At 45.5% G+C, this 13,106-nt stretch overlaps 1 protein-coding gene across 1 annotated transcript in view; it reads right to left on the bottom strand.

Annotated features, from left to right (window-relative positions):
• Nucleotides 1–1,380: 1,380 nt before the first annotated feature.
• Nucleotides 1,381–13,106, bottom strand: part of LOC144509732 (caspase drICE-like) — a 23,092-nt gene continuing 11,366 nt past the window's right edge. The window contains exons 4-5 of the mRNA XM_078238511.1: nt 4,059–4,248; nt 1,381–1,680 (exon numbers count right to left, since the gene is read on the bottom strand). Of these exons, the coding sequence (XP_078094637.1) occupies nt 1,381–1,680; nt 4,059–4,248 (490 nt within the window). The remainder of the gene's footprint in view (nt 1,681–4,058; nt 4,249–13,106) is intronic.

Raw genomic sequence — 13,106 nt, 5'->3', positions numbered from 1 at the left:
TGTTATCCAAACAGCAGAGAAGGATGAGATTTGATGGAGATATTTAAACTTTTGAAGGGTTTAGAATAATTAAAGAAAAAGTGTTTCAAAAGGGTTGAGAACCAGAGGGGACAGATTTAATATGACAGGAAAAAAAGCCTGGAGTGACATGAAGATATTTCCTAATATAGAAAACTGCGATTTGGAATACACTGTCCAAAATGGTGGTGGACGCAGACTCAGGAGTAATTTTTAAAAGAGAATTGGATAAACATTAAGGGAAAAGCGCAAACACAAACAGTTTTGAAGAGAAGTTCTTTAATATTATTGTGCAGTGGAATATTTCAGTGTGGACTCATAATAAGCTCTAGTAACCTTTGATGTTCCCCATCTTTCTGATCCTGTCACCTGGATTACTTCCCTTCAGTTGGGTTTCCACACTTTGTTCAACATGAATTTTTAGATGAGGGGAATTCAGATTTACAAAAGAACATCGGCTTTGTAAAAGCGTCAGCGCCTTACAGGCTGCGGATGCACACAGAATAAGTATCAGGAAAGAATAAACAGGCTGGAGCTCTTTGCTCTAGAAAAGAGTCTGAGAGGTGACCTGGCAGAGATCTTTAAAAATAGACAAGCCATCATGTAGAAGACATGGAGATGATTTTTCCACTGGGGAGCAGGACAAAACTAAGGGTCTGAAACTTAAGGTTGTCACTACAAAATCCATCAGAGAATGTGCAACTTGTTACCACAGGGAGTGGTTGAGGCATAAAGTATAGATTTAAGGGGAAGCTGATAACCAGGTGAGGGAGAAAGGAAGAGAAAGAATATTTCTTTGTGATTTTAAGATTTGTATCACTCTGGGTTTGTCAATGTTCACTCTCATTCCCAGGTTCATGCCTGCTGTTACTCATTTAACAACTACTTTATGTGATCCTTCTTTCTGTGCTGTCATCTGAAAAAACAAGTGTAGTCACTGTTGTAATGTCGGTAACATTGCAGCTAGTTTGTGCGCAGCAAGCTCCCCTTTGGTGCTCAGATGGTGTTGACCCTGCCAGGCAACGTACTTGCATTTTGGGGCTCTTTCGGACTCCAAGATTGAGAGAATCTGGTGGCCATGCCATGGGCTCTTTTGTCCTATGGAAAACAAAGATTCTCACCACCACAGCCCAGTTGTGCTGTCAGGCCCCCTTTAAAGGGTCTGAAAGGGTCACATGACCAAGGCTGATCAATCAGGAACCAAGTTGGGGCTTCATTCCAACTTGTCTGGGCTTGTCCCAGCAGTTAGATCTTGGAGCTTTATCTGGAAGTACTGATTCTTCATAACCCTGTAAATAGTTGTTGTTTGTTAATAAACTTCTATAGTTTATTCGTAACTGGTGGAGCCAAGTTACCACACCATTATTGCCTCTCCCCACTCCCCAGCACAAAAAAGCATTTCAGCAAAAATAGCGAGCCAACAAGGGCCCACTGGGCAGTTCTGTCACTGCTGATTCGAAAATGTGGTGGGTGAAAGTACCAGTGCGAAAACTTGAGGCAAATGTAGTACCGAGGAGGTGTTACACTGTCGGAGGTGAGCGAAGACAATAAGAGGTAGCTGTCACGAAACATTACATCAAGGAGTTGCATGCCCTCAAATGTGGATGTAAATGTTTCTACGGCCACGATTGTAAGAATAGCAGGGGAATTCTTCCTGGTGTACTGGGATTGGAAAAGGATTGATATAAATGAAAGTACCTTTTCCCCAGGAAAACCCGTGACTCAAACCAGTTAATATATTTCTCAGTTGAAAAAAGCTACAGCAATGATAAGTAAAGTGGAGAACAGGCATTGGAGGAAGGAAAGAATAGTAAAGTGGTGAAGCCGTAGGGGAAATCAAAGTGGAGAGAAGCTCATGAATAATCCAGCTCATGTCTCTGTTAGCCCTTGCTCCCACTACTGGTCATTCCTGCTCCTTGCTCAACTCATGCTGGGAGCTCACCATTCAAGGGGAAAAAGCATCTGGCAAGGTTAAAAAGAGATTATTACCACGCAAAGTGCTGAATTCAATCCATCAACACACCAGACCCGAGAAACTCTTAATATTGAGATGACGAGCTGTAAACATGAGGCTAAGTGCAAGAGCTGTGAAGCCCAACTCCCCTGAGCAACCCATGAATTTAATGAGATCCGCTGGGACTGACAATTTGTCAATCATCCCTAACTTCTGACACCATAACAACATCAAATGCTTCTTGCGATGGAATTGATGAGACGGATGGACAAGCACAAAGCAAAACTCCCAGGCCTGACAGCCGCGCTTTCTTCAAGCAAGGAACTGCATGAAGCCTTTGACTGAGTGCCAGAGCTTGGAAAGTTTAACGAGGGCTCGATGCATTACTATCTGCAAATCAGTACCTCCTTTACATCCAAAACAAATGAAAGAAACTGTTGCGGAAGACATTGATCAAAAGCCTCCCCAAAAAACCCTTTCTGAGGTTCTGCACTAGTGCATACCTCAGACTGATGACTCCACTCAGGTCATCAGAGAAACTTGGATTTCTCTTCCTCTCGGGATCTCTACCCTTGGCATGTGAGCAGCCGGGAAAATTTCAAGACTTCCCTGTAAAGACAAGGCATGGAGCTCTGGGAATCCTATTGGCATCTTTCCCCTTCTCCCAATCTCCATTCCACCACTCATTTCTGCAATCAGGCACTTAATTACTCTTCCAAAGACAGCGGGCTCACTGAACTATTCAACTCCAGAGGCAGAGCTAGGTCATACTCACCCAGTCTGTGAATTTTCTCAGACCTGAGTGCACAGACAGACATTTTCACACACACACACTCCCTCTACAATGTGTGCATATAAACCGCCAGCCGCATAATCCACACGCAACAGGATGTAAGTGGAACATATGAACTGGACAGCCATAATCACCACACCCACAGTGAACCAGCCTCACAATCAGGAAACCATCTAAAGTAAAAACTTAATCTGAAGATTGCATATTCCACCAGGACATGAAAAAATAGGTTGGAGATCTGCAGACATAATCCATGAAAATGCAATGTTCCCACCTCCGTACCTCTGTTACACTAAGGGTGGAATTTTACCCAAAAAAAGCATTTAGACAGTTACATGGGTAAGATGGCTATCGAGGGATATGGGCCAAACGCGAGCAATTGGGACTAGCTTAATGGTTAAAAAAAAGGGCGGCATGGACAAGTTGGGCCGAAGGACCTGTTTCCATGCTGCAAACCTTTATGACTCTAAATGACCAAGTGTTATTTTGGGCATGAAAACCGGTGCAATTCCCGCTGGCTCGGGTGATGAACCATCACAATCTTCCCAGTTTTCGTGCAATAAATGATCCCCCATATGAAACACGCCAAGCCTTCGTCCCCATTGGAAGGGGGGCAAAGGAATGTGGCCTCACCCAGACATGAGCCTGGGAGTCAGTGCACAGTCAGCAGACAGACAGGAGTCAGAACTAAGCAGAACCTGAGGAGCATCACAGCTTTCCTCACAGCAAGTCGTCATCACGCTCCTGCCTTGGCAAGCTACTCACTAACACTGCCAATGCAGGCCCTGGTGAGATGTCAAAGAGACCTTCGCTGGTGGGGGTAGTGGAAAGTTTGGCGTGGGGGCAGGGGGAGAGGGTTTGGTGATGGGGGAGGTGTGGTGGAGCTCCCAGATGCCAAGCCTCTGAATCCGTTAGTCTGGATCATAGAATCCCTACAGTGCAGAAGGAGGCCATTCGGCCCATTGAGTCTACACCAACAACAATCCTACCCAAGCCCTATACCCGCAACCTCACATATTTACCCTGCTAATCCCTCTAACAAAAACATCCGGGACACTAAGGGGCAATTTAGCAAGGCCAATCAACCTAACCTGCACATCTTTGGACTTTGGGAGGAAACCGGAGCACCTGGAGCAAACCCACGCAGACACGGGGAGAATGTGCAAACTCCACACAGACAGTGACCCAAGCCGGGAATCGAACCCAGGTCCCTGGAGCTGTGAAGCAGCAATACTAACCACTGTGCCACCTGGATGCTATCAGGGCCTCCCTGGTCGTCCTGGCTTGTCACACCCTGGCCGCTGCTGTCTGTCCTCCATTCCCCAGGTCCTCCTTCAATTGGTCCTTCACTCCCTCCTGTTCCTCCTCCTCATCAGAGAAAGTGGAAAGTTCCAGCTCCTCCTCCAGAATGTCGCCCTGCTGCTGCACCAGAGTTGGAGGGCACAGTAGACTACAACAAGGCAGGACACCCCCTGGAGGCTCCCTGAAGAACATCACCAGAACAGTCGAGGCAGTGGAAACGCATCTTCAGCAACCCTACGCACTGCTCCATTATTGTCCAGATATCACTGTGAGCCTCATTATAACAGGACTCCACCTTGGTCTCAGGCCTCTGCACAGGTATCATCTGCCATGAACTCAACGGGTATCCCTTGTCCTCCACGAGCCATCCCAGCAGGCTGATCTGCGAGTTCCCCAGGACGTAGCTATCATGCGTGTTCAGGGAGTGCAACCCCTTTCAATTGATGAAGGAGACTCCATGATTCCACACTCCTCTCAAGGCAACATGTGTGCTGTCGATGGCCCCTGAATCTGCGGCATCCTTCATAGAAACATAGAAGATAGGAGCAGGAGGAGGCCATTCGGCCCTTCGAGCCAGTTCCACCATTCATCACAATCATGGCTGATCGTCCAACTCAAAGCCTAATCCTGTTTTCTCGCCATAATATTTGATCCCATTCGCCCCAAGTGCTGTATCCAGCCACCTCTTGAATACATTCAATGTTTTGGCATCAACTACTTCCTGTGGTAATGAATTCCACAGGCTCACCACTCTTTGGGTGAAGAAACATCTCCTCACCTCCATCCTAAATGGTCTACCCCGAATCCTCAGACTGTCACCCCTGGTCCTGAACCCCCACCATTGGGAACATCCTCCCTGCATTTACCCTGTCTAGTCCTGTTAGAATTTTATGAGATCCCCCCTCATTTGTCTGAACTCCAGTGAAAACAATCCTAAGCTAGTCAATCTCTCCTTATACATCAGTCCCGCCATCCCCGGAATCAGCCTGGTAAACCTTCGCTGCACTCCCTCAAGCACAAGAACATCCTTCCTCAGAAAAGGAGACTAAAACTGCAGACAACATTCTGGGTGCGGCCTCACCAAGGCCCTGTATAATTGCAACAACACATCCCTGCTCCTGTACTTGAAACCTCTCACAATGAAGGCCAACATATCCTCTTTACCACCTGCTGCATCTGCATGCTTACCTTCAGCGACTGCTGCACAAGGACACCCAGGTCCCGCTGCACACTCCCCTCTCCCAATTTACAGCCATTTCGGTAGTAATCTGCCTTCTTGTTTTTGCTTCCAAAGTGAATAACCTCACATTCATCCAAATTATACTGCATCTGCCATTGATTTGACCACTCACCTAACCTGTCCAGATCATTCTGAAGGATCTCTGCATCCTCATCACAGTTCACTCTCCCACCCAACTTGGTATCATCTGCAAACTCTGAGATGTTGCATTTTGTTCCCTCATCCAAATCATTAATATATATTGTGAGTAGCTGGGGTCCCAGCACCGATCCTTGTGGCACCCCACTAGTTATTGCCTGCCAATTTGAAAATAACCAATTAATTCCTACTCCTTGTTTCCTCTCCTCCAACCAGTTTTCTATCCATCTCAATACCCTTCCTCCAATTCCATGCGCTTTAATCTTGCACGTTAATCTCTTGTGCGGGACTTTGTCAAACGCTTTCTGAAAGTCCAAATATACCACATCGACTGGCTTCCCCTTGTCAATTCTACTCGTTATAAAGCTATAAAGTTATAAAGCTATAAAGAAAGGTAAGATGGATTACGAGAGTAAACTAGCTTAGAATCTAAAAACAAATGGCAAAAGTTTCTACAAATATATAAAACGAAAAAGAGTGGCTAAAGTAAATATTGGTCCTTTAGAGGACGAGAAGGGGGATGTAACAACTGGAAATGAGAAAATGGCTGAGGCATTGAACAGGTATTTTGTGTCGGTCTTCACAGTGGAAGACACAAATAACATGCCAAAAATTGATGACAGGAAGGCTATGGCCGGTGAGAACCGAGAAACTATCATTATCACGAAAGAGGTAGTGTTGGGCAAGCTAATGGGGCTAAAGGTAGACAAGTCTCCTGGTCCTGATGGAATGCATCCCAGGGTACTAAAAGAGATGGTGGGAGAAATAGCAAATGCACTCGTGGTAATTTACCAAAATTCGCTGGACTCTGGGGTGGTTCCCACAGATTGGAAAACAGCAAATGTGACACCACTGTTTAAAAAAGGAGGTAGACAAAAGGCAGGTAACTATAGGCCGGTTAGCTTAACGTCTGTAGTAGGGAAAATGCTTGAAACTATCATCAAGGAAGAAATAGCGAGACATCTGGACATAAATTGTCCCATTGGTAAGACGCAGCATGGGTTCATGAAGGACATCATGTTTGACTAATTTGGTGGAATTCTTTGAGAACATTACATGTGCAGTGGACAATGGGGAACCTGTGGATGTGGTGTATCTGGATTTCCAGAAGACATTTGACAAGGTGCTGCACCAAAGACTGCCACATAAGACGTTAGCTTAACGTCTGTAGTTGGGAAAATGCTGGAATCCATCATTAAAGAAGAAATAGCAGGCCATCTGGATAAGAATGGTTCGATTAAGCAGACGCAGCATGGATTCATGAGGGGAAAGTCGTGCTTGACGAACTTGTTGGATTTTTATGAAGATGTGACTAGTGCGGTTGACGGAGGGGAACCAGTGGATGCGGTGTTTTTGGATTTCCAAAAGGCGTTTGATAAGGTGCCTCACAAAAGGTTGCTGAAGAAGATTGGGTCACACGGAGTTGGGGGTAGGGTGTTAGCGTGGATTGGGGATTGGCTATCCGACAGGAAGCAGAGAGTCGGAATAAATGGGTGCTTTTCTGGTTGGCAGATGGTAACTAGTGGTGTGCCGCAGGGATCGGTACTGGGGCCTCAACTATTTACCATTTATATAGACGATCTGGAGGAGGGGACTGAGTGTAGGGTAACAAAGTTTGCAGACGACACAAAGATAAGTGGAAAAGTGAATCGTGTGGAAGGCGTAGAAGGTCTGCAGAGAGATTTGGACAGGCTGAGTGAGTGGGCGAGGATCTGGCAGATGGAGTATAACGTTGACAAATGTGAGGTTATTCACTTTGGAAGAAATAATAGCAAATTGGATTATTATCTAAATGGAAAAAAATTGCAACATGCTACTGTGCAAAGGGACCTGGGGGTCCTTGTGCATGAGACACAAAAACCCAGTCTGCAGGTGCAACAGGTGATCAAGAAGGCAAATGGCATGTTGGCCTATATCGCAAGGGGGATAGAATATAAAAGCAGAGATATCTTGCTGCATCGGTACAGGGCATTGGTGAGGCCACAGCTGGAATACTGTGTGCAGTATTGGTCCCCTTATTTGCCGAAGGATATATTGGCCTTGGAGGGAGTGCAGAGAAGGTTCACCAGGTTGATACCAGAGATGAGGGGTGTTGATTATGAGGAGAGACTGAGCAGATTGGGTTTGTACTCGTTGGAATTTAGAAGGCTGAGGGGGGATCTTATAGAGACCTATAAGATAATGAAGGGGCTGGATAGGGTAGAGGTGGAGAGATTCTTTCCACTTCGAAAGGAAGCTAGAACTAGAGGGCACAGCCTCAAAAAAAAGGGGGGTCAGTTTAGGACAGAGTTGAGGAGGAACTTCTTCTCTCAGAGGGTGGTGAATCTCTGGAATTCTCTGCCCACTGAAGTGGTGGAGGCTACCTCGTTGAATACGTTTAAATCACGGATAGATGGATTCCTGATCGGTAAGGGAATTAGAGGTTATAGGGATCAGGCGGGTAAGTGGAACTGATCCACTTCAGATCAGCCATGATCTTATTGAATGGCGGGGCAGGCTCGAGGGGCTAGATGGCCTACTCCTGCTCCTATTTCTTATGTTCTTAAAGGTGCACAGTGTTACAGGTAATGTATTAGCATGGATAGAGGATTGGTTAACTAACAGAAAGCAAAAAGTGGGGGTAAATGGGCGTTTTTCTGGTTGGCGATCAGTGACTAGTGGTGTACCTCAGGGATCAGTGTTGGGACCGCAATTGTTTACGATTTACATAGATGATTTGGAGTTGGGGACCAAGTGTAGTGTGTCAAAATTCGCAGATGACACTAAGATGGGTGGAAGAGCAAAGTGCGCAGAGGACGCTGAAAGTCTGCAATGGGATATAGATAATCTAAGTGAGTGGGCGAGGGTCTGGCAGATGGAGTACAATGTTGGTAAATGTGAGGTCATCCATTTTGGTAGCAATAACAGCAAAATGGACTATTATTTAAATGGTAAAAAATTGCAGCATGCTGCTGTGCAGAGGGACCTGGGTGTCCTTGTGCAGGAATCTCAAGGAGTTAGTTTGCAGGTGCAGCAGGTAATTAAGAAGGCAAATGGAATTTTGTCCTTCATTGCCAGATGGATGGAGTTTAAAAACAGCGAGATTATGTTGCAGCTGTATAAGGTGCTGGTGAGGCCACACCTGGAATATTATGCACAGTTTTGGTCTCCTTACTTGAGAAAGGGTATACTGGCACTGGAGGGGGTGCAGAGGAGATTCACTAGTTTGATTCCGGAGTCAAGAGGGTTGGCTTATGAGGAGAGACTGAGTAGACTGGGGCTATACTCATTGGAATTCAGAAGAATGAGGAGAGATCTTACAGAAACATATAAGATTATGAAGGGAATAGATAAGATAGAAGCAGGGAAGTTGTTTCCACTGGCGGGTGAAACTAGAACTAGGGGGCATAGCCTCAAAATAAGGGGAAGCAGATTTAGGACAGAGTTGAGGAGGAACTTCTTCACACAAAGGGTTGTGAATCTGTGGAATTCCCTGCCCAGTGAAGCAGTTGAGGCTCCCACATTGAATGTTTTTAAGGCAAGGATAGATAAATTTTTGAACAGTAAAGGAATTAAGGGTTATGGTGAGCAGGCGGGTAAGTGGAGCTGAGTCCACAAAAAGATCAGCCATGATCTTATTGAATGGCGGAGCAGGCTCGAGGGATGGCCTACTCCTGCTCCTAGTTCTTATGTTCTTATGTTACATCTTCAAAGAATTCCAACAGATTTGTCAAGCATGATTTCTCCTTCATAAATCCATGCTGACTCTGTCTGATCCTGCCACTGCTTTCTAAATGCTCTGCTATAAAGTTCTTGATAATGGCTTCGAGAATTTTCCCCACCACCAATGTTAAGCTTACTGGTCTATAATTCCCTGTTTTCTCTCTACCTCCCTTTTTGAATATTGTAGTAACATTAGCTACCCTCCAATGTGCATAGACTGTTCCACAGTCTATAGAATCCTGGAAGATGACCACCAATGCATCCACAATTTCTAGAGCCACTTCCTTAAGTTCTCTGGGATACAGATTATCAGGCCCTGGGGATTTATCCGCCTTCAATCCCATCAATTTTCCAAGCACCATTTCTCTACTAATATTGATCTCCCTCAGTTCTTCCCTCTCACTAAATCCTGCATTCTCCAACAAAGAACAAACAAAGAACAAAGAACAGTACAGCACAGGAAACAGGCCCTTCGGCCCTCCAAGCCTGTGCCGCTCCTTGGTCCAACTAGACCAATCGTTTGTATCCCTCCATTCCCAGGCTGCTCATGTGACTATCCAGGTAAGTCTTAAACGATGTCAGCGTGCCTGCCTCCACCACCCTACTTGGCAGCGCATTCCAGGCCCCCACCACCCTCTGTGTAAAAAACGTCCCTCTGATGTCTGAGTTATACTTCGCCCCTCTCAGCTTGAGCCCGTGACCCCTCGTGATCGTCACCTCCGACCTGGGAAAAAGCTTCCCACTGTTCACCCTATCTATACCCTTCATAATCTTGTATACCTCTATCAGATCTCCCCTCATTCTCCGTCTTTCCAAGGAGAACAACCCCAGTCTACCCAATCTCTCCTCATAGCTAAGACCCTCCATACCAGGCAACATCCTGGTAAACCTTCTCTGCACTCTCTCTAACGCCTCCACGTCCTTCTGGTAGTGCGGCGACCAGAACTGGACGCAGTACTCCAAATGCGGCCTAACCAGCGTTCTATACAGCTGCATCATCAGACTCCAGCTTTTATACTCTATACCCCGTCCTATAAAGGCAAGCATACCATATGCCTTCTTCACCACCTTCTCCACCTGTGTTGCCACCTTCAAGGATTTGTGGATTTGCACACCTAGGTCCCTCTGTGTCTTTCTGCATCTGATTTGTTTTCCCTTTTGTGAAGACAGACCCAACCAAAGTATGTATTCAATTGCTCGGCCATTTCTTTGTCCCTGATTATACATTCCCCCATTTCTGTCTGTACGGAACCTACATTTGACTTCACCAACCTCTTTCTCTTCACGTATTTATAGAAACTGTTAGTGTCGTCTTTATGTTCCCTGCAAGCTTACTTTCATACTGTATTTTCCCCTTCTTAATCAATCCCTTGGTACTTCTTTGCTGAATTCTAAAATGTTCCCAATCCTTAGACCTATTATTTTTCTTGGCCAATCTGTATGCTTCTTCCTCAGATTGGATACTATCTCTAATTTCCTTTGTAAGCCATGGATTGGCCCTCTTACCCATTTTGCTTTTGTGCCAGACAGGAATAAAGAGTTGCTGCAGTTCCCCCATGCGTTCCTTGAATGTTTGCCATTGCCTATCCACTGTCATCCCCTTAAGTAACTCTCCCCAATCCACCAAGGCCAATTCACGCCTCATATCCTCATAGTTTCCTTTTTTAAGATTCAGCACCCTAGTCTCCGAATCAACTACTTCACTCTCCATCTTGATAAAATCATGTTATGGTCACTCATCCCCAAGGGGTCTAGTACAGCTAGATTGGCAATGATTCCCTTGTCATTACACAGTACCCAGTCTAAGATGGCCTGCTCTCTAATTGGTTCCTCCACATATTGGTCAAGAAAACCATCCCGTATACACTCCAGGAATTCCTCCTCTATGGCATTGTGGCTAATTTGATTTGCCCAATCTATGTGTAGATTAAAATCACCCATCATCACCGATATTCCCTTATCACATGCATCTCTAATTTCGTGTTTAATGCCATTCCCAATATCACCGTTGCAGTTTGGGGTCTATATATGACACCCACTAATGCTTTTTGCCCCTTGGTGTTTTTTAACTCTACCCATACAGACTCCACGTTGTCAAAGCTAATATCCTTTCTCACTATTGTGTTAATTTCCTCTTTAACCAGCAGTGCCACTCCACCACCTTTTCCTGTCCTTCCTAAATACTGAAAACCCTGGGACATTCAGTTCCCATCCTTGGTCACCCTGCACCCATGTCTCCGTAATCCCAATTATATCATACCCATTTACATCTATCTACGCAATTAGTTCATTCACTTTATTGCAAATGCAATGACGGTACTCCTGCAGCCCAGGCATTTTGATCAGCTTGTGCAGGTCGAAGTGAATGTATTCAGAGGCCCAGGTATACAGAGCATCTACTACATCTCGGATGCATTTATCATAGAATCATAGAGCACAGAAGAGGCCCTTCAGCCCATTGAGTCTGCGCTAACACATTAAAAACACCTGAACTCCCACCTAATTCCATCTGCCAGCACTTGGCCCATAGCCCTGAATGTGATGATGTGCCAAGTGCTCATCCAGGTACTTTTTAAAGGATGTGAGGCAATCCGCCTCTATCACCCTCCTGGGCAGCACATTCCAGACCCTCACCACCCTCTGGGAAAAGACATTTTTCCTCACATCTCCCCGAAATCTCCTGCCCCTCACCTTGAACCTATGTCCCCTCGTGACTGACATTTCAACTAAGGGGAACAGCTGCTCCCTTTCCACTCTGTCCATGTCCCTCATAATCTTGTACATCTCGATCCGATCGCCCCTCAGTCTTCTCTGCTCCAATGAAAACAACCCAAGCCTATCCAACTTCTCTTCATATGTTCGTAAGATATAGGAGCAGAATTAGGCCATTCGGCCCATCGAGTCTGCTCCGCCATTCGATCATGGCTGATATGCTCCTCATTCCTATTTTCATGCCTTTTCCCCATAACCCTTCAACCCATTACCAATTAAAAATCTGTCTAACTCCTCCTTAAATTTACTCACTGTCCCAGCATCCACCGCACTTTGGGGAAGTGCATTCCACAGATTCACAACCCTTTGGGAGAAGTAGTTTCTCCTCAACTCTGTTTTAAATTTGCTGCCCCTTATCCTGAGACTATGACCTCTTGTCCCAGAATGCCCCACAAGACGAAGTATCCGTTCCATGTCTACTTTATCCATTCCTTTTATCATCTTGTATACCTCATTTTGATCTCCCCTCATTCTTCTAAATTCCAGAGAATATCGGCCTAAACTGTTCAATCTCTCTTCATACGACAAACCCCTCAGTCTGGAATCAGTCCAGTGAACCTCCTCTGAACTGCCTCCAATGCTACTACTTCCTCAAATACGGGGACCAGAACCGTGCACAATACTCCAGGTGCGGCCTCACCAATGCCTTGTATAGTTGCAGCAATACTTCCTCACCTTTATATTCTATTCCTTTAGCTATAAATGCCAACATTTCTTTCGCTTGCTTTATTATCTGCTGTACCTGAATGCTAGTTTTCCGTGACTCATGAACGAAGACACCCAGATCCCTCAGTACTGGAGCACCCTGAAGTCCCTCCCCATTTAGATAATAAGTCTCCTTCCCATTTTTGCGACCAAAATGCATGACCTCACACTTATCCACATTAAACTCCATCTGCCACATTTTGGCCCACTCTCCTAACCTATCGATATCCATTTGTAAGGTTCTTATTTCCTCATTGCAACTTACTGTCCTGCCTATTTTTGTGTCATCTGCAAATTTGGCTATAGACCTTCTATCCCTGTATCAAGTTGTTAATATAGATTGTAAATAGCTGGGGCCCAGGGACCAAAACCCTGTGGCACCCCCACTAGTTACTTCTTGACATCTAGAAAAATCCCGATTCTCTGTTTTCTGTCCATCAGCCAGTCACCTATCCAAGCTCATAAATTACCCTAATCCCATG

The sequence above is a fragment of the Mustelus asterias genome, chromosome 22, assembly GCF_964213995.1.
Source record: "Mustelus asterias chromosome 22, sMusAst1.hap1.1, whole genome shotgun sequence".
NCBI lineage: Eukaryota > Metazoa > Chordata > Chondrichthyes > Carcharhiniformes > Triakidae > Mustelus > Mustelus asterias.
This window is presented reverse-complemented; position numbering and strand designations above follow the sequence as displayed.